At 18.8% G+C, this 18,767-nt stretch overlaps 7 protein-coding genes across 7 annotated transcripts in view; 1 reads left to right on the top strand and 6 right to left on the bottom strand.

Annotated features, from left to right (window-relative positions):
* Positions 1–571: 571 nt before the first annotated feature.
* On the bottom strand, positions 572–3,920 carry PGSY75_1133100 (conserved membrane protein, unknown function; the record flags this gene model as incomplete). Its single annotated transcript, XM_018786449.1, has 2 exons — positions 572–721; positions 828–3,920. 2 exons carry the CDS (start codon positions 3,918–3,920, stop codon positions 572–574), a joined length of 3,243 nt encoding a protein of 1,080 aa, XP_018641244.1.
* Positions 3,921–5,541: 1,621 nt separating this feature from the next.
* On the bottom strand, positions 5,542–5,631 carry PGSY75_1133000 (hypothetical protein; the record flags this gene model as incomplete). The annotated part of the gene is made up of 1 exon (XM_018786448.1): positions 5,542–5,631. One exon carries the CDS (start codon positions 5,629–5,631, stop codon positions 5,542–5,544), a length of 90 nt encoding a protein of 29 aa, XP_018641243.1.
* Positions 5,632–7,127: 1,496 nt separating this feature from the next.
* Positions 7,128–7,724, bottom strand: PGSY75_1132900 (glycine cleavage system H protein; the record flags this gene model as incomplete). Its single annotated transcript, XM_018786447.1, has 1 exon — positions 7,128–7,724. The coding sequence occupies one exon, from the start codon at positions 7,722–7,724 to the stop codon at positions 7,128–7,130; it is 597 nt and encodes a 198-aa protein (XP_018641242.1).
* A 1,420-nt stretch (positions 7,725–9,144) lies between these two features.
* On the bottom strand, positions 9,145–9,921 carry PGSY75_1132800 (aquaglyceroporin; the record flags this gene model as incomplete). Its single annotated transcript, XM_018786446.1, has 1 exon — positions 9,145–9,921. One exon carries the CDS (start codon positions 9,919–9,921, stop codon positions 9,145–9,147), a length of 777 nt encoding a protein of 258 aa, XP_018641241.1.
* Positions 9,922–11,633: 1,712 nt separating this feature from the next.
* PGSY75_1132700 (mitochondrial ribosomal protein L2 precursor) lies at positions 11,634–12,635 on the bottom strand (the record flags this gene model as incomplete). The annotated part of the gene is made up of 1 exon (XM_018786445.1): positions 11,634–12,635. The coding sequence occupies one exon, from the start codon at positions 12,633–12,635 to the stop codon at positions 11,634–11,636; it is 1,002 nt and encodes a 333-aa protein (XP_018641240.1).
* Positions 12,636–13,465: 830 nt separating this feature from the next.
* On the top strand, positions 13,466–14,830 carry PGSY75_1132600 (putative pre-mRNA-splicing factor 38A; the record flags this gene model as incomplete). The annotated part of the gene is made up of 2 exons (XM_018786444.1): positions 13,466–13,595; positions 13,761–14,830. The coding sequence occupies 2 exons, from the start codon at positions 13,466–13,468 to the stop codon at positions 14,828–14,830; spliced, it is 1,200 nt and encodes a 399-aa protein (XP_018641239.1).
* A 190-nt stretch (positions 14,831–15,020) lies between these two features.
* The window catches only part of PGSY75_1132500 (putative amino acid transporter), a gene marked incomplete at both ends in the record, with an annotated part of 4,107 nt that continues 360 nt past the window's right edge, over positions 15,021–18,767 (bottom strand). Inside the window, one exon of the mRNA XM_018786443.1 lies at positions 15,021–18,767. This exon is cut by the window's right edge and continues 360 nt beyond it. Within this exon, the coding sequence (XP_018641238.1) occupies positions 15,021–18,767 (3,747 nt within the window).

Genomic DNA, 18,767 nt, shown 5'->3' with positions numbered 1-18,767 from the left:
TTTATTTATTAATTTTTAGACTAATAAAATACATTTCTACAATAACTAACCGCGTTTTTACAATAATATATATTTTAATTATATCATTTAATTATAATATGTCCGTGTGAATATTATCTGTCCTAATATATATATATATATATATATACATATATGTGTATACTTTCATTTCATAATACATATTAATTATTATTCATATTTTAAAAGAACCTTAGAATATAATAAATATATGTATATATTTAAAATAATATAACTTTCCTAATTTTTATATTTTAAAATATATTGAACATTTTCATCATTATTATACTTAACTGTAATACAACTATTATATCAGAACTATTGAAACATAGATATTAGAGTTTTTTTCTTTTTTTTTTTTTATAATTTAAAAGTAAGATATATATGAAAATATATAAATATAAATATATATATATATATATGTGTGTTATTTTTTAAATAAAACAAACTTTATGTTTAAAAAATGAAAAAAAAAAAAAAAAAATTTTAAGACAAAAAATTTTATAAAAATAAATATAAAAACATCCTGGAAAGGTATTTCTATTTGTTCATTTTAATGTGTATATGTTTTCATTTTGTTATATTCTTCTACATCTTTTTGTGCCATCATTTTAATTTTCTTGTATTTTTCTTGGTTTCTTCTTTTCCTGTCTCGTTCATCTTTAGCTTTTAGAGCCAAGATATAATTATTCTCCTTCCTCATCTATAAAAATAAAAATAATAAATAAATGTAAATATTAATATATATATATATATATATATATATATACATTTTTGTAATAACATATATGTGTGCATATTTTTATTACCTCGTTATAATCAAACTTTCTCTGTTGCTTGATTTTTTTTTTAATACTTTTCATTTCAGCTAATTTGGTTTGATTATTTTGCATAAAAATAAAATCTTTTGGATTTTGGTTATTTGCATATTTGGGTGTAAAGAAAGAAATATTCCCTTGTGTTGTATTTTTATGTATGATTGGTTTGATATCCTGATGTTGTGAATATTCAATTAATTTAAATATATATAATAATATAATTAAATATTTTTCATACAGTTCATATGTTTTTTCGTATTCAAATGAGAAATCATTTCCATCTTTAATATTAATATTTTTAGTAATATTAATAATATTTATAAAATCTAATTTAATATTATTTGTGACTATAAATTTTAAGAAATTCATATATAGATAAAACAAACTTGGAATAATAACATGGTTTATTAATATGTATATATTAATATCATTATCTATATAAATTTTCAAAAAGAAAAATATGTTTTTAAAAATAATAAAAGATAAATCAAATTTGTCATACATATTATTATTATTGTTGTTGGTGTTGTTGGTGTTGTTGTTGATGTTATTATTTTGGCTTTTTTGTTTTTCCTTTTCAAATGCATTGGGTTTTATATTTTTGTCAATGATGTCCTCTTTAAGACTTGTTATATGATTATACAACAAGGTGTTTAATATTTTAAAGGACAAATAAAAAAAGCTAGGATTATATTCTAAAGTATTTTCCATAATAATATTATACAAGTTTAATAATATCATTGCATTTTTGAATTCTTTTTTCTTATAAAATATACCAAGATCATTAACAATTTGATTATTTATTTCATTATGATCAAAATCTTTACTTTCCTTATTCTTATCACATATAAGATTTTCAAAACAACTAAATGAATAGTGTACCTCCAGGTTTTTTAAAGATACTTCGATATTATCATGATTTTCATACGTACTAATATGAAATACCCAATCATATTTTTGATAATCCTTTAAATGTAATAAATTAGCATTGTTTGTATAAAAATAATTATAAAACAAGAATTCCAATATTTCTATAATATAACATATAATTGGATGTTTTTGTTCATTATAATTATTTATATTGTTTATATTATTTATATCTTCTTTTAAGTAATTCATTTTATATAATAATTTCTCATCACTTATATTATTTTTATTAATATCTAAAAAATAATTATTATTTATTATTACATCATTTTCATTATCCAATATTTTATTCTCTGCTACATAAGACATATTATTATCATCAATAAAATTATTTATTGGATAAACGGTTAATGTTAAAAATAATATAGCAAAATGAATATTTGAAATATATATATTTTCATTATTATAATTTTCAAATATAGTAGTAAACATATCAACACCTTTTAATATTCTTCTATATATATATACATCAATTTTCTTATTTGCATTATGCTCATTTAATATTACATAATCTTGTAACACTTTTTTCTTATTCTTAAAGAAAATATTTGTTTTTACTTTTCTTTGAATTTTAGAGAATACAATTAAAAGTAAAAAAGATATATATAAATAAAATTCAGCTTTCATTTCATGACAATATTTTACAATTATATCTTCATAACATCCTAATAGTTCACATACTTTCATATTATATTTTAAACATTTATATATACTTAATATGAAATAATCAATTAATGAGAAAAAAAAAGAAAAGTGATATATACTTTTCGTCGCTTTTGTATTAAACATATTTATATAATATATTCTGTATAAAATTTTTTCTTGAGTTTCAAAATTATAATCATCAAGTAATAATATTACATCTTTTATATCATATTCTTTATTCTTTATATATATATATATAGGTATATTTTCTTTTTCTTCTTCTGTATTATTAATAAAATAATTACATATATTTATATTATCACCAATTTTATATTTTTCCAATAATTCATTTAATTTCTCTTTTGATATATTTTCATTGGACACTTTTTTTTTGGAAGGTAATGTTTCTTTATTAAATAATTTATTAATTTCTTCATTATCACTATTATCAGTATGATAACTATTATAATTTGTTAATTCATCTTGTGAGTCATTGTTTGTTTTGATATAATTACTTTTATGTTCATTCTTGTCATGGTTTAACATTTGATTATCATGTGAATATATATTTTGATTATCATCAGATTCTTCTTCTTCATCATCTAATTGTTCATCGTTTTCACCATCTAATTGTTCATCGTCTTCACCATCTAATTGTTCATCGTTTTCACCATCTAATTGTTCATCGTTTTCACCATCTAATTGTTCATCGTTTTCATCATCATCGTTATCATCATCATCGTCATCATCATCTTCATCACCATCATCTTCATCACCATTATCTTCATCATCATCATAATCTTCTTCTACATCTTCATCATCATCATAATCTTCTTCTTCATCTTCATCATAATCATAACAATTTTGTTTTCCTTTTTCGGTGCCTCCCCTTTTATTTGAAGCATCAATCTTTAAATCGTGTTTCTCTCTCGATGCATGAGTAAACTTGTTTAATTTATTCTTCTTATTTTCTATAACAACACCATTTGTTGCTCCACATTTAGTTCCATTTAGACCAAGAACATTTTTTTGAATTTCATCAAAATGTTCATCAAATTTACGTAATTTTTCTTTTATTTCATATTTTTTTAATTTCCATATTTTTTTTTCTTCAATTTTATCCAACATAGCATTATATTTCTTATTCCTTTTTATTTTATTATCATTCAAATTTTCTTGATCATTTTCATTTACCGAATTATCAGAATGTATAAAATCATTTGTACTTATATGTCTTGATTTAAATAAAAGATCATCATTTAAATTAAAAATATTTTTCTTTTCAAGTTTCCTATTTTTATGAAACCATTTATTTTTTTTCCTTTTATCAATAAATTTATTTGTTTTATTTTCATTTTTATAATACTTCAAAATACTTTTATATTTATTACTTGAATCTTTTTTCTTAGATAATTCTATGTTGTTATTCTTGGTGTTCCATTTAGCAGATCTTATGATATTCCTTTTCCTGTTATTATTTTTTTTCTTACTATCAAATATGTTTACTTTCATATTTATTGATTCTATAAAATATGAAACGTTCATAAAATAATTCTATGTATTGTTTTTAAACATTCAACGTTACTTTTTTATTTTTCATTTTAATTATAGTTGTTAGTGTATAATAATGTATATATGTCAAGAGATAGATATATTTGCTTTTTTTTTTTTTTTTTTTTTTTTTTCTTTGTTCCTAAAATTTTACGTTTAAAAAATTAAATAGTATAGAAAAGGAAACATATATATATATATATATATATATATAAATATATTGGATGATTTTATGATAATTATAAGTAAAAATATTATTTATAATTATATAACATCATTTATATAATAATATATATATATATATATATATTTTTTTTTTTTTTTTGCTGTTACAATATATACATACATATATTATATATCATTAATGAAAAATAAAAAATACAACTTCTATATAATTTAATTTCTTTTGTAACGAACAAAAAAAAATATAATATATTTTTTTTTTTTTTTCCCATTAGCATTATATATATTATACATTAGTAAATATTATATACATAATTATATATATATATATATATATATATATGAATATTAAAAAAGAAACGCTTATAATATGCATATATATAAATATATATACATTATATAATATTAAAATAATAAATAATAAAATAATTTTATAATATAGAATAATTAATACATTATATATATATATATATATATATATTTATTTATTTATTTATTTATCAATTTGATATGTTCTCATAATAGAATTCATATTTTATTATTTCATGTATAAATGATTTCCCCCCAAGGTTATATTTCTATAACATGACTTTTTACATCATGATAAGAATTATGAAGTCATTATGAGCTTTTAATTATTAAATAAAATATAAATGAAAATATATGTATGTTATGATTAATATAATATATTACTATACTTTTGATGTTTATTAAAACATTTTAATTTTTTATTAAAAAATGAAACATTTACATTTAAGAAAAAAAGAAAAAGGAAAAATACTACTATTTTATAATTTGTAACCTTTTTAATATTTCTGTGTATAAACTAATTTATATAAATAAAAACGTTCTTAGTTTTTATTAAAATACAAAGGGTTGTAATTTAAAATATATATATATATATATAAAACAAAGAAATATGAATCTCAAGCTAATTAAGCTATAAATATATAAATATATAAAAATGAATAAATAAAATAAAAAATAAATGTCTTATATATATATATATATATATGTATGTATTAATTAATATTTATTTATAATGCCTATATATATTTATTTTATATATGTTAAAAAAAAAAATAGTTGATTCCACATTTATAATTCCTTATAAAATAATTTCTTCATTTCATAATTTACAGTATATTTTTTTTATTTTTAATTTAAAAAACCGTATAATTCTCTTCTTATTAATATATATATATATATTTATATATATTTTTGATTATTCAGAAGGATATGTACTTGATAAAATTTCCATTTTTGGGTTTAGCATTTAAACAAAACCAAATAAAATATTTCATATTATCATCCATTTATATTTATGTTACATTATAGAATACATATTTACATCAGCAAAACAATTGTCTATTCCCATCTTAGAAAAAAGAATTGTTTATCAATTCAGTTTTATAATTCCATTCATAATTAATAATACTATTAGAGCCACCAAAGCAAAAATTAATAATCCACATAAACAGCAACACATTTTTTTCTTTTTTTATTTCTTATTATGTTGTATCAATCTGTTAAATAAAAAAAAAAAAAAAAAAAAAAAAAGCAACACAAAAGAAAACAAAACAAAACAAATTAAAAAAAAAAAAAAAAACAAAAATGAAATAAAATAAAATAAAAACAATAAGAAACACGAAAAAAATTAAAAAATGATGGAAAATAACGTCTTTCAAATATATATAAAATATGATATGTCGATTATTTAAAAATAATTAATGGTAAAATAAATATTCTATATTTTCATTACATTAAATAATGATGAAAAAGAAATTTTTTTTTTTTTTCTTCAGAATTTTTTTATATCATTTTAAATATCGTATATAAGATTTATAAAAATATAAAATTTTTTTTTTTGAAAATTTTCTTTTCTTATATAATGTTACATATGTATTTATTTTATAAGGTATCCACATATCTACCAAATATTTATTTATTTTTATATATATTTATCTTTAAAATAAAATAATTATATATGTATCACATTTTTTTGTGGACATTTTTTTAATTTAAATTTAAAAGAAAAAATAAATTAAAATAAAAAATAAGTTGTAGTAGTGCGTAATATTAAAAATAAATCGAAATGATAAATAATAAAACATGTATGTGTATATGCAAAAATGGTTATGATTTTATTTTTCAAAAAAATAAAACATATATATAATATATATATATTATATATTTTATATATATATGTTTATTTTAATATATATGTTTTTTTTTTTTTTTTTTTTTTTTTTTTTTTTTTTTTTTTTTTGACAATTCAGGAAAAATAAGGAAAAAAGAAAATTTTTTTGGATAATTTATTAAAATATTTTCATGTTATTAAACAATCCAATTATATAACATAAAAAATAAATTAGTATGTTATATATATATATATATATATATATATATTTATACATATAATTTCAATATGCACATGTATGAATTTAAAAGACAAAAAAAATTAAAAAATAAAAACATTAAAAAAAAAAAAAAAATACAATAAAAAATTCGAGTATAAATAGGAATATATTAAATATGAAGTTATATAATAAAAATGAGAAATTTATTAGAACTATAAACATATATAATATATATATATATATATATATATATATATTTATTTATTTATAACGTTTAGTTAGTTTGCTTTAATAACACCATATTTAGGTTAATTATTATTTTAATTCATAATTTCATTTTATAATATACAAAAAAAAAAAATATACATACCAAGAACTTTTGTGCTATATATAAATGCCAAAAATATATTTCATATTTTATCCATCATTGATAAATATATTTTACCTAAATATAGGAAATATTAAAATTTTTATTTCTACCATCTTATTTGTTTATCATAAAACTAATAATGATTTTACAATTGATATATTACATCCATATTTTTGTATTAATATTGACCTGTCAATTAAATTAAGCATAATTTTTTTTTTTTTTTATATAACTCCTTACTTTTATATTTTTTCATTATTTTGCTCCCTTATTTTCAATATTTTTCATATCATTTATATCAAATATTTTATTTTTATTTTTTTCTTCCATACAATTAATTTCATTTTGCTCTATTTTCTTTTCTTCATTTTGTTCTTCTTCTTCACACATTTTTTCATATTCTGAAATATTCATAATTTCTTTTTCATTTATTTGACTTGCTTCTAATTCCATAATCCATCCATCCATTTCTGATTGCTCATTCATTAAATTCACGTTATCTATGATCTTATTATTTATATTTATAATTTTCCCACTTACAGGAGTATATACATCTCCGACACTCTTAACACTTTCAATTGTTGCTATACAATCTCCTTTTTTTACATGATCATTTATATTATGTGCTACATCCACGTACACTATTTCTCCTAGTTTATCAGTTCCATAATTACTAATTCCTATTTTACATTTGACATTAGTCATATCTTTTGTGTTCTTCAAATTACCATCCTCAATTTTTATATATTCATGTGTTTTTGTATAATATGTTATAACCCTTTTGAAATAATTATTCGAAAAACGTTTATTAATAACACAGTTAGGAAAAAGCACTTTTCTTAGATTTATCATTGATAAAATTAAAAATATAAAATTGTGAGAATAAAATGAAATATATACATATATATATATATATATATATATATATATATATAATTGAAGAATTCAAAAATGGAACATATATTTCATAAATATCATGAAAACTTTCAAAATTGTATGTTTCATAAAATATTGTTCAATTAATAATGTATATGCTTAATTTTAAGAAAGCTTTATTCTATAATTTCTTGAATTCTCAAAATCAAAAATATGTATATATATATATATATATATATATAATATGTTAGTGTTTAATAATATATACATGATAATATTGATTTTTTTTTTTTTTTTTTTTTTTTATATTTGTATTTATAAATTCAGATTTAAATATAAATATATTTATATATTAATTGCATAAATTCATTAATAAGATCTATATATTTTTTATTACGTTCAGAAATAACTTCTCTTAAACATATATTTAGCAACATTTTAATATATTACACAGTTCTAGGATGGTGACAAATTACGATATTAGTCATATATCATTTCACAAAATAAAATTTGATTATTGAATTATATAACAATAGTTCAAAAGGCATAAATATATATATATATATATATTAATCATTTATTTTAATTTCATTGTATAATGGTACCTTTTTTTTTTCATTTTTTTTTTTTTTTCCCTCCCTCACAAACTTTTTTATTATGCATAAAGTGGTAATATATAAATATCTATTTATATACCCATATAATATTTCTAATATTCTTTCGATTTATCTCAAAAAATATATATATATATATATTTATTTATTTGTTTATTTCTTTGTTCATTTTTATATTCTTCAGGAAGAATATATATTCGACATCGTCAAATAAGTTAATACGTATATGTAGAAATATATGTAAAATGAATGAATCCTTCATTATTATATTTAAATATTAAAAACTATACTTCCATATATATAATACTTTGATATAGGTGAAATATATATATAACAATGGATTATTCACACATAAAAAAAATTCATATTTTGGTATAACATAAATATATATATATATATATATATATACACATATTTGTATGCTAATATTCATTTATATACGTATAATGAAAAATTGCAGAATGATGTATATTCGTTTAAAGAAAAATAATAAAATTATAATGTAATTAAAAAGATATGAAGCATAATGAATATCATAATGAAATATTAAAAGAAAAAAATTTACATCTTTATAAAATGTACAAAAATCATTAACGGATACAAATCCCAAAATAATGAATTTTTAAGATAATACTAAATATAAAAATAAAATAGGGATGTCAAAAAAAAAAAAAAAAAAAAAAAAAAAACATATATATTATATGTATGTATGTATATATATATATATTTTATATGGTAAAAATAAATTTGGTTTATTCCTTTTTATGCCGTATGATGTATGATTACAAATCTACACCATCCTTTTCATTATTTGCAAGATCGACTAAGGGGCAAATAACTTTATCATAGAACTGACAAAATACTACACTACCTACACATGGAGCTACAAGAGGCACCCAAAAATAACAATTATCTCTTGTAAATGTAGCTTTTCCATATGCGATTAGGGATAAAAATCTGGCTCCTAAATCTCTTGAAGGGTTAAGAGCAAATCCAGTATTCCCACCGAAAGTTATACCAATACATAAAATAATTAATCCAACAACAGAGCTAAGTTTTAATATGTGAAATTTTCCACATATATTTTCATCAACTACTAATAATATTACTAGCAATAATATACCAGTTAATAATAATTCATTAAAAAATGCACCAGTTAAACTTATGGCTTCATTTTTACTAGTTTCCCATGCAAATTGAGGAATCTTACTACTAGATATAAATCCGTAATATAATCCATATACAGTTGATGTTCCTACAAATGCTCCTAATAATTGTGCAATGAAATATACAGGTATCTTTTTAAAATCAAATTTATTAATAGATGATAAACCTACTGAAACAGCTAAATTTAAATGTGCACCACTCAATTTTGCTGATACTAATATCCCAAAAAATACTGCTAAACCCCAACCTAAACATAATTTATACCAATCGCTAGATAATCCAGTTGTATGGAAATTTGCTGTAGCTCCTTCACCAAGAAACATTAAAACGAAGGTTCCTAAAAATTCTCCAATGAATTCCCTAATATATGATTTATAAAATAACTTATGCATTGTGATATAGTTCAAATAATAAATAAAAAAAAAAAAATATAATATAATATTTAAATTATGAATACGTTATAATTATTATCGCTTTTATATATAACAATAATATTTAATAATATTATATATTTATATTTCTTATGATTTTTTGCTATGACACGCAAATAATTTTCTTTTTTTCAAAATTTAAAGGTATTAAAAAAAAATAAAAAAAAAAAAAAAATAAATTAAAAAAAAAAAATACGTATGCAAAATATATATCATATTTATATTTATTCAATTATTTAAAAATATATATATATATATATATTATTATATATATAATTTTTATGCATATATTAACAAGTGTTCCTTCGCAATGTGTACATAATATTTTAAAGAAAAAAAAAATTATATCATGGAGAAAAAGAATTTAAAATTAAGATATATTATTTAAAAATTAATCATATAATATATATATATATATATATATATATAAAATCAAATTATATTTTTCATCATACATTATAAAATAAGACGCAATTAAAAAATAATATATATTTTTTTTTTTTTTTTGAAAAGAAAATAAATAAAGATATATAAATATCACATAATTTATAGGAGTATTATTTACGATACTAAATGGTAGAAAAAAAAAAAAAAGGAATAAAAAATTATACATATATAATATTTAATAAAATATATTGATATCTGCAAGGATACACAAATTTGGGATATACGTTTAGGGAATTTATTTCAATAAAATAATGTTTATATATATATATATATAACATATATAAATATTGTTATTTTTTTTTTTTGAGAATATCTTTTATGTATCAAGTTTTTTCAAAAAAGAGTTATATTTAAAAATATATAAGTAAATAATAAATTATACTGTACTCATTTGTATAAGTACAATTTATTTTTATTTATATATTTGTTTTAAAAAAAAAAAGTACACATAATATATAACGAAAAAAAATAAAAAAATAAAAAAATAAAAAAATAAAAAAATAAAAAAATAAAAAATGAAATCGATATAATATTTTGCGTTAAAATTTATGAAAAATATAGGGCTTCATATAACATATGCCATATATTAATAAAAAAATATTTACACAAAAAAAAAAATAAAATAAAAAATAAAAAAAGTTATAAAAACAAAATTGTTATGAATAAAATACCACATCATATCATTCTATAATTATCCATAAATGAATATTAAAAAAAAGTAAAAAGCAAATTTAAAAAAATGACACATGCTTATTTGTAAATTTAATATAGTGCATTTATAATATATATATAATAAATGTTTATCTGAATGTTTCTTAAAATGGTATGATAATATATATATATATATATATATATATATGGATTCATATAAAAAGATAATTTTAAATTCACAACATTATATTGTGAATGATGATTTTTTTTTTTTTTCCCCCTCCTCCAGTCTATTATTTACAAGGCATTTATATATAAATATGAGCATCAATATATATATATATATATATATATATTTTTATTCATTCAATTTTGTGTATACTTTGTTTGGGCTCATGCTTCCATTACTCAACAAATGAAACAACAAAAAAAAAATAAAAAACAAAAACAATTCCCATGGTGCAAAAATATATTGCACATATAATATATATATATATATATTTTTTTATGTACCTTCTTAAAAATAAAAAGGTGTACATAATATTCTTTATACATATAATATATATATATTTTCATCACGATTTAACACCGTACTTTTTTTGTAAACGGCCACATATGTTTCTCCTTATAATTAATCCAAGAGGTTTTTTCTTACTCCTTGTTTTATATCCATCTCTACATATACCCCATAAGGAACATTTTGGTCTTTTGGTATGTTTTTTACTAGTACCTCCTCCATGCGGATGTTTTGAAGGGTTCATGGCAACTCCTCTAACGACTGGCCTTTTTCCTAACCATCTATTAACCCCTGCTTTTCCTAGAATTCTCATATGTCTTTCTAAATTTGAAACTTGTCCAATTGTTGCCCAACATTGTAAAGGAAATTTTCTAATCTCAGTAGATTTTAATTTAATTGTTGCATATTCATTGTCTTTACTAATTATTGTGGCGTATGTACCAGCTGCCCTTATTAACTGTCCCCCTGCTCCTGGTCTCATTTCAATATTATGAATAATACTTCCGACAGGAATATTTTGTAATGGTAAAGAATTTCCAGGGTTAATATTTGCATACTTGCTTGCTATAATTTTATCTCCAGGCCTTAATAATAAAGGAGCTAATATATATGATAATACACCATCTTCATATTGAATCAGTGCTATATGTGCACTTCGAGATGGATCATATTCTATTCGTAATACAGTACTATATATATCTTTTCTTGATCTTTTAAAATCAATAAATCTTAATCTCTGAGCATGTCCTCCACCTCTATGACGAACAGTTATTTTTCCTACATTATTTCTTCCAGAATTTTTTATTCTTGGACATGATAATTTTTTTATAACCCTACCTTTGTATAATACCAAAGGATTATTTTCCAACAGCTTCTCTAATCGTTGTTGTTTGGCCATAGTAAAAGCCGTCATAATATCTGGCTTTATTTCTTTTTTAGGATAAAATGTTTCGAAATCTATATAATCAGGCACATTTTTCTTTATATTGGGAGAATACAAACTTGAAAATCTTCTTATAATATTTTTATTAATTCGAATTAAAAATTGCAATCCATTCATTATATTGTATATAATATTAACAAAAAAAAAAAAAAAAAAAAAAAAAAAAATTCTATTTCTTTTTTTATTTCCTTAACTGGTAAAATGAACTGACAAAAATATCACATATATGTAACATTAATTTTGGGTACATATTAAATTGTAATACATCCTGTAATTTAATTATTTTATTTTTTTTTCTTTTTAATTTGTAATGGTAATCATAAGGAATAAAATATATTAACAAATAAAAAAAAAAAATAAAAAAATAATAAATGAAATTATAGTACAATGGAGGAAAAGAATATTTGCGTATATATGCGTAAAATACAATTGTATATATATTAGCATACCACAAAAGAAGGCCATATTAATATATATATATATATATATATATATATATATATTATAATAATTATATTATTATAGTAATATCATTTTATTTATTTTTTTTTAAATATAAAGAATGAAAAGAAAAAAATTAAATAAATAAAAAAAAACATGTATATATATATATATATATATATATATATATATATATGAATATGATTATCTATTAATAATAATTTTTCAATATATATAATTAAAAGAAAAAGGGATAAATAAATATATATATATATAATATATATATATATATATATTTATATTTATTTATATTATATATATGTTTTATAAAAATGAACTTGAAATGACAATTGGAGATGCAAAAAAGATGACTTTAAAAAAAAAAAAAAATTTTTTTTGATTTAAAAAAAAGTAAGAACTAAAAATAGGGGAAATAAAAAGGATATTATTTCTTCGAGAATATTTCCATATAATTAACATTTTTTATATAAATAAATAATGTAAGTATGGCTAACCGCACTGATGCCAGTGCTATAAAATTTTTTGGGTCCAATCCACAATACTTAATATCAAATATAATAAGAAGTAAAATATATGATAGCCCATATTGGAAGGAAAAATGCTTTGCTCTGACATGTAATAAAATTATATATTAATTATTATTATGTTGTTTTTTTTTTGTTTTTTTTTGATGTATTCATTGGGATAAATATATATATTCCATACGTATTATAATTGTATTATTATATTATTCATTATATTATATTATTTATTTTTTTTATTTTTTTTATTTTTTTGTAGCTGAATCCATTATTGACCAAGCGATAAATTTAAAATACGTAGGTGGTACCTACGGGGGTAATAGAAAGCCCACACGTTTTTTATGCTTAATCTTAAAACTGTTACAAATTCAACCTGATAAAGATATAATATATGAATATATAAAAAATGAAGACTTTGTATATTTAAGAGCACTAGGTATATTTTATTTAAGGTTAATAGGGAAGAGCTTAGAAATATATAGTCATTTAGAACCCATATTATTTGATTATAGAAAAATTAGAATGCGATTACAAAATGGTACATTTGAAAAAATATATATGGACGTATTTGTTGATAATTGTTTAATTTTAAATAATTTTCTAGATGTGGATTTTCCAACCTTGACAAAGAGACAAGTGTTAGAAGAAAATAATTTATTAGAAAGAAAAAATTTAGAATATTACAAAGTATTATTGAACATTTCTTCAGATAATGAACTGTTTCAGAATAAGGAGGATACACATAATAAAGATAAGGAGGAGGGTAGCAAAAATAAGAATGAATATAAACAAAGGGATATGTTAAAAAGATATAAAAAATTTAATAAATATTCATCAGAAGACGATCATAATTATCATAAAAAGGAAAGAAATTATGATAAGGACAAGAAACACAATAGAATGTATAACAATAAATATAATAAGTATGATGAGAAGGAAAAACATCATCATTCTGATTATAGTAGTGATCTGGATAGAAAAAAAAAAAAAAAAAAAACACATTCGAAATATGATTATAAAAAAAAAAAAGAAAAACGAAAATACTCATCGGATAGTAAAAATTCTTTTACAAGTTCAGAATATAGTGTTCAAAATAAAAAGGAAGAACATGATAAAAAAAAAAAAAAAAAGTTATTCTTTTTAAAAAAACAAAAAAAAAAAGAAAATTATCATTCAAGTTCTCAAAGCAATGATAGTTATGATGAAAAAAAAAAAGAAAGGAAAAAAAAAATGGATAATTCATTTGGTGATGAAACTAAAAAGGACGAATTGTCTGTTGATAGGTGGAATGAAATTAGGAAGGAGTTGGGTATGAAACCTCTTAAATAAGACAAAAATTAATATTTGTATTTATAAAAATATTATTATTTTTTTTTTTTTGTAATTTACAAATTATTTGTTTCGCAAAAATATACACACACATATATATATATATATATATATATTTATATATATATATTGTACATTTATTTTATTTTATTTATTTTATTTTATTTTATTTTATTTATTTTATTTTATTTTATTTATTTTTATTTTTTTGTTTAAAATGGTCAAGTCTTGATCCTTGACATATGAGACCTAAAATATAACTTTCATATTGTGCTTTATCATAAAAAAGAAATTTTTTGTCTATAATGTTTTCACAATTTTGATAATCCTTTTTTAATGATTGATTAAAACTTTCTGTTTTCAAATGTTTGTTTATATGGGTCCAAATGTTTGAAGGCATAATATATTGGACCGGTAATATTTCTTCAAAAAAAAAAATAGATCTTGTATATAAAAGATTTATTGGTTTCCTTTTTTTATATTGTATATCATTTATATTATAAAGCTTATTTGGTGTGTTAATAAATATATTGAATTTCTTGTGTTTAAAATAGGAAAAAAAAGAAAACAAGAAAAGAAATATTATAAATAAAATAGTTACAATAATATATATAAGCGTGTTAATATATATATGATGATAGATATAGTTGTCTTTATTTTGTTCATCCTTCCTTTTATGGTATTCATTTATTGTATTGTTATTTAATAAATTTTGAGTATTATTATTTTTTTCATTGAATTTCTTTTTTTCGATTTTTTCATTTTTATCAAGTGCTTTTCTTAAATAATAAAAATCGTCATTACTATATTTTATATATGATTTATTTATTTTGTTAAGATAATATTTGGACTTATCACTTTGCATATAATTATTTTGTTGTAATTTGTGATATAATTTATTATTTTCATACACATGATGTAATAAATTAGATATTAGTATAAATATAAAAATAGTTGTTATGAAATATTTTAATAAAAAACACCAAGTTGTTGTAAGTTTTTGAGGAATATGACATTTGTAAATTTTATTCCTTTTAATATTATTATTATTATTATTATTATATTTATTTTTATATATTTCTGTATCATATTTTCTGTATTTTCCATAGAATATATTATTTAATTTTCTTTTTAACATTATCATATTGAATATATACAAATAACTTATTTTTTGCTTTAATGTTTTTTTAGGTAACTTTATAGAATATAAGAAATATGCATGAACCAAAATAAATTGTATTATGTTCAATATAAGAATAGAAGAAAAGATATATGTGTTATTATATATATTATAATAATATGGATATATCAACGTTGGTATTAAAAATATGGATAAAAAAAAATGAATAGAAAAATAAAAATATATTTTTTTGTGCTTAATTTTTTTAGATGTATATTCTGAACCATATACCCAAGTTATAGAAATCATTTGAAAAATGACTATAAATAAATAAATATTATATATGATGTTATAATTTAAAAGAAAACTAATATATGATGTAAAGAAAAATAGATTTAAAAGACTAGCAAAAAAATATAATATTATTATATATATAATAAATCTTTTTTTACTAATCTTTCTAAATATTCTACATTCTTTCAATATGATTATTATAACTTTTATATGAATAGTTAATGTTATTAATAGGACTAATAAAGAAGATAGGAAATATAAAAAGCACATCATATTTGAAAAGGGTATATATTTTGATAAAACTAAAAGGTATATAATAATATGATAAGGTATATTATGATATTTTACATTGTTTAATAATAATGAAAAAATTCTATTTTTTTCTTTTTCAATATGAGAAATATTTATGGGGAATATATTATAATAGTCTATAATAAAATTTAATATATTTTCATCATCATCAATACTAATAATATTACTATTACTATTACTATTACTATTATTATTGTTATATATGTGTAATATACATAAATAATAATATGTTATATACGTTATGGTTACTATAAAAGAACCTAATATTATATAATAAGACTTCTTAATCATATTATCTCCTATATTTGTATATGAAGAAAAAATATAATTTATTCCAGTAGAACAATTAATAGAAAATAAGACAAGACAAATTATTTTGATAATTAAATAAAAATTAATATGTAGAAAATATTCCTTACTAAAAAATATACAACTATTATATTTTGTTGTTATATTTTGATTTTCTGAATACCCCTTTGGTTCTAACATATAGTACAATATAAGTATTTGTAAAAAAACAGTTATGAAAACGATTGATAGGATATAATGTAAACTTTGATTTAAAGACATTGTTTCTATTTTTAATAAGAAATATAACAATATTATTATAACAATTAATGATATTATTTTCCATGTAAACGATATATTCTCTGTAAAGAAAAGTATTATTTGAATAATTGATATGGAGACACAAGAATGTGGAATATTCTGTTCAGATTCGCTTTTTTTACTATACATAAATAATATATTTAAATAATCATTGTGTTCTTTTTGTGATAAATAATTATCTGATATACCATTTTTTAATAGATATTTAGATTGTATATTATCTTGCTGTTTAAACAACGTATGTTCATTTCTTTTGTTCCATTTTATCCACCTACATTTTATATCGCTTAAACAATTTTGTTCATTATTTATTTTTTCACATTCTTTCATATCCCAAGGTAATGGTCTCCACACAGAATTTACAACAATCAACATGGTGTTTATACTATTAGACATATTTCTCATTAGCAAATAAAATAATATTATAAAGGTTAGAAGACCTATACCTTTCAATTTTTTTTTTAAAAAACATAAACTATTTACTATACTACTTTGTGATAATTGTCCTAGTGATAATTCAACCTGAAGTAATGGTAACCCAATAAATATATAACAAAATAAAATTATCATACATGTTAAAATATAATCTAATTTTGTTCTTAATAATGGTAAATCTAAATAAAAATATATACTTAACGATGCTCCTATACAAGAAAATATAAATTGATATAATGCATTCCATTTATTTCTACTATCAATTCTTTCTTGATTAGTTTTTATTTTTTCATTTAACATCATTCTTTTAATATATATATCCATTTCCACCGAACTTAATCTTTTTACATCTTTTTTATTTATTTGATTAAATGTGTTCCGTTCATTTATTTTATTTATTACACTTTTTTTATTATTATATATATCTAAATTGGTATCTACTTCCATATCTATATTATAATTCCCTGATATATTTCCTCCACCAATATTAATAATATTATTACTACACCTCTCTGTTTCATAAATGGAATCATTACTTGTATTTATTATATTTGTGTTATTATATATATATTTATATTTACTCGTTTTATCGTTTTTTTTAATATTATCATTTTTTTTAATATTATCATTTTTTTTTATTTTTTCATTTTTTGTATCATGCAACATTGAACACAACGAATAATCATCATATACATTACCATTACTCTTTTTTTTTATAAGATCATCTAAATATTTATAATACATTTCTACAGTTGGGTCATTTTGTGCTTCCTCTATATTGTGTAACATATAAAAATATTGAGTATTTCCAGAGTTTTTTAATTTCATTCTATCTATACTTTGACAGTTTAAAAAGAAATCATCCATATGACAAGTAATAGAAGAGTGTTCTTTCGATTCGTTATATATTTTACAGATTGTTTTATTTTTTCTCATAAAAAAATAATATGGTATAAAATTTGATGTAATATGGTATTCATCATGATATCTTGACTTTTCATTTTTTATATGGCTTATATGTGATAAGGATATAAATTTTTTATTTTGATCTTGTTCCATCAAAGTAGGAAACAAATGAGAATTATCTTTTTTAATAATTGTAGATAAGAAATTGTTACTATTATAAGAAATGGACAAAGAATTTTTATTTTTTCTGTTTCTTTTTTT

This window comes from Plasmodium gaboni, chromosome 11, assembly GCF_001602025.1.
Source record: "Plasmodium gaboni strain SY75 chromosome 11, whole genome shotgun sequence".
NCBI lineage: Eukaryota > Apicomplexa > Aconoidasida > Haemosporida > Plasmodiidae > Plasmodium > Plasmodium gaboni.
The sequence above is the reverse complement of the archived record's forward strand: the minus strand, read 5'-3'. Positions and strand labels throughout refer to the sequence as shown.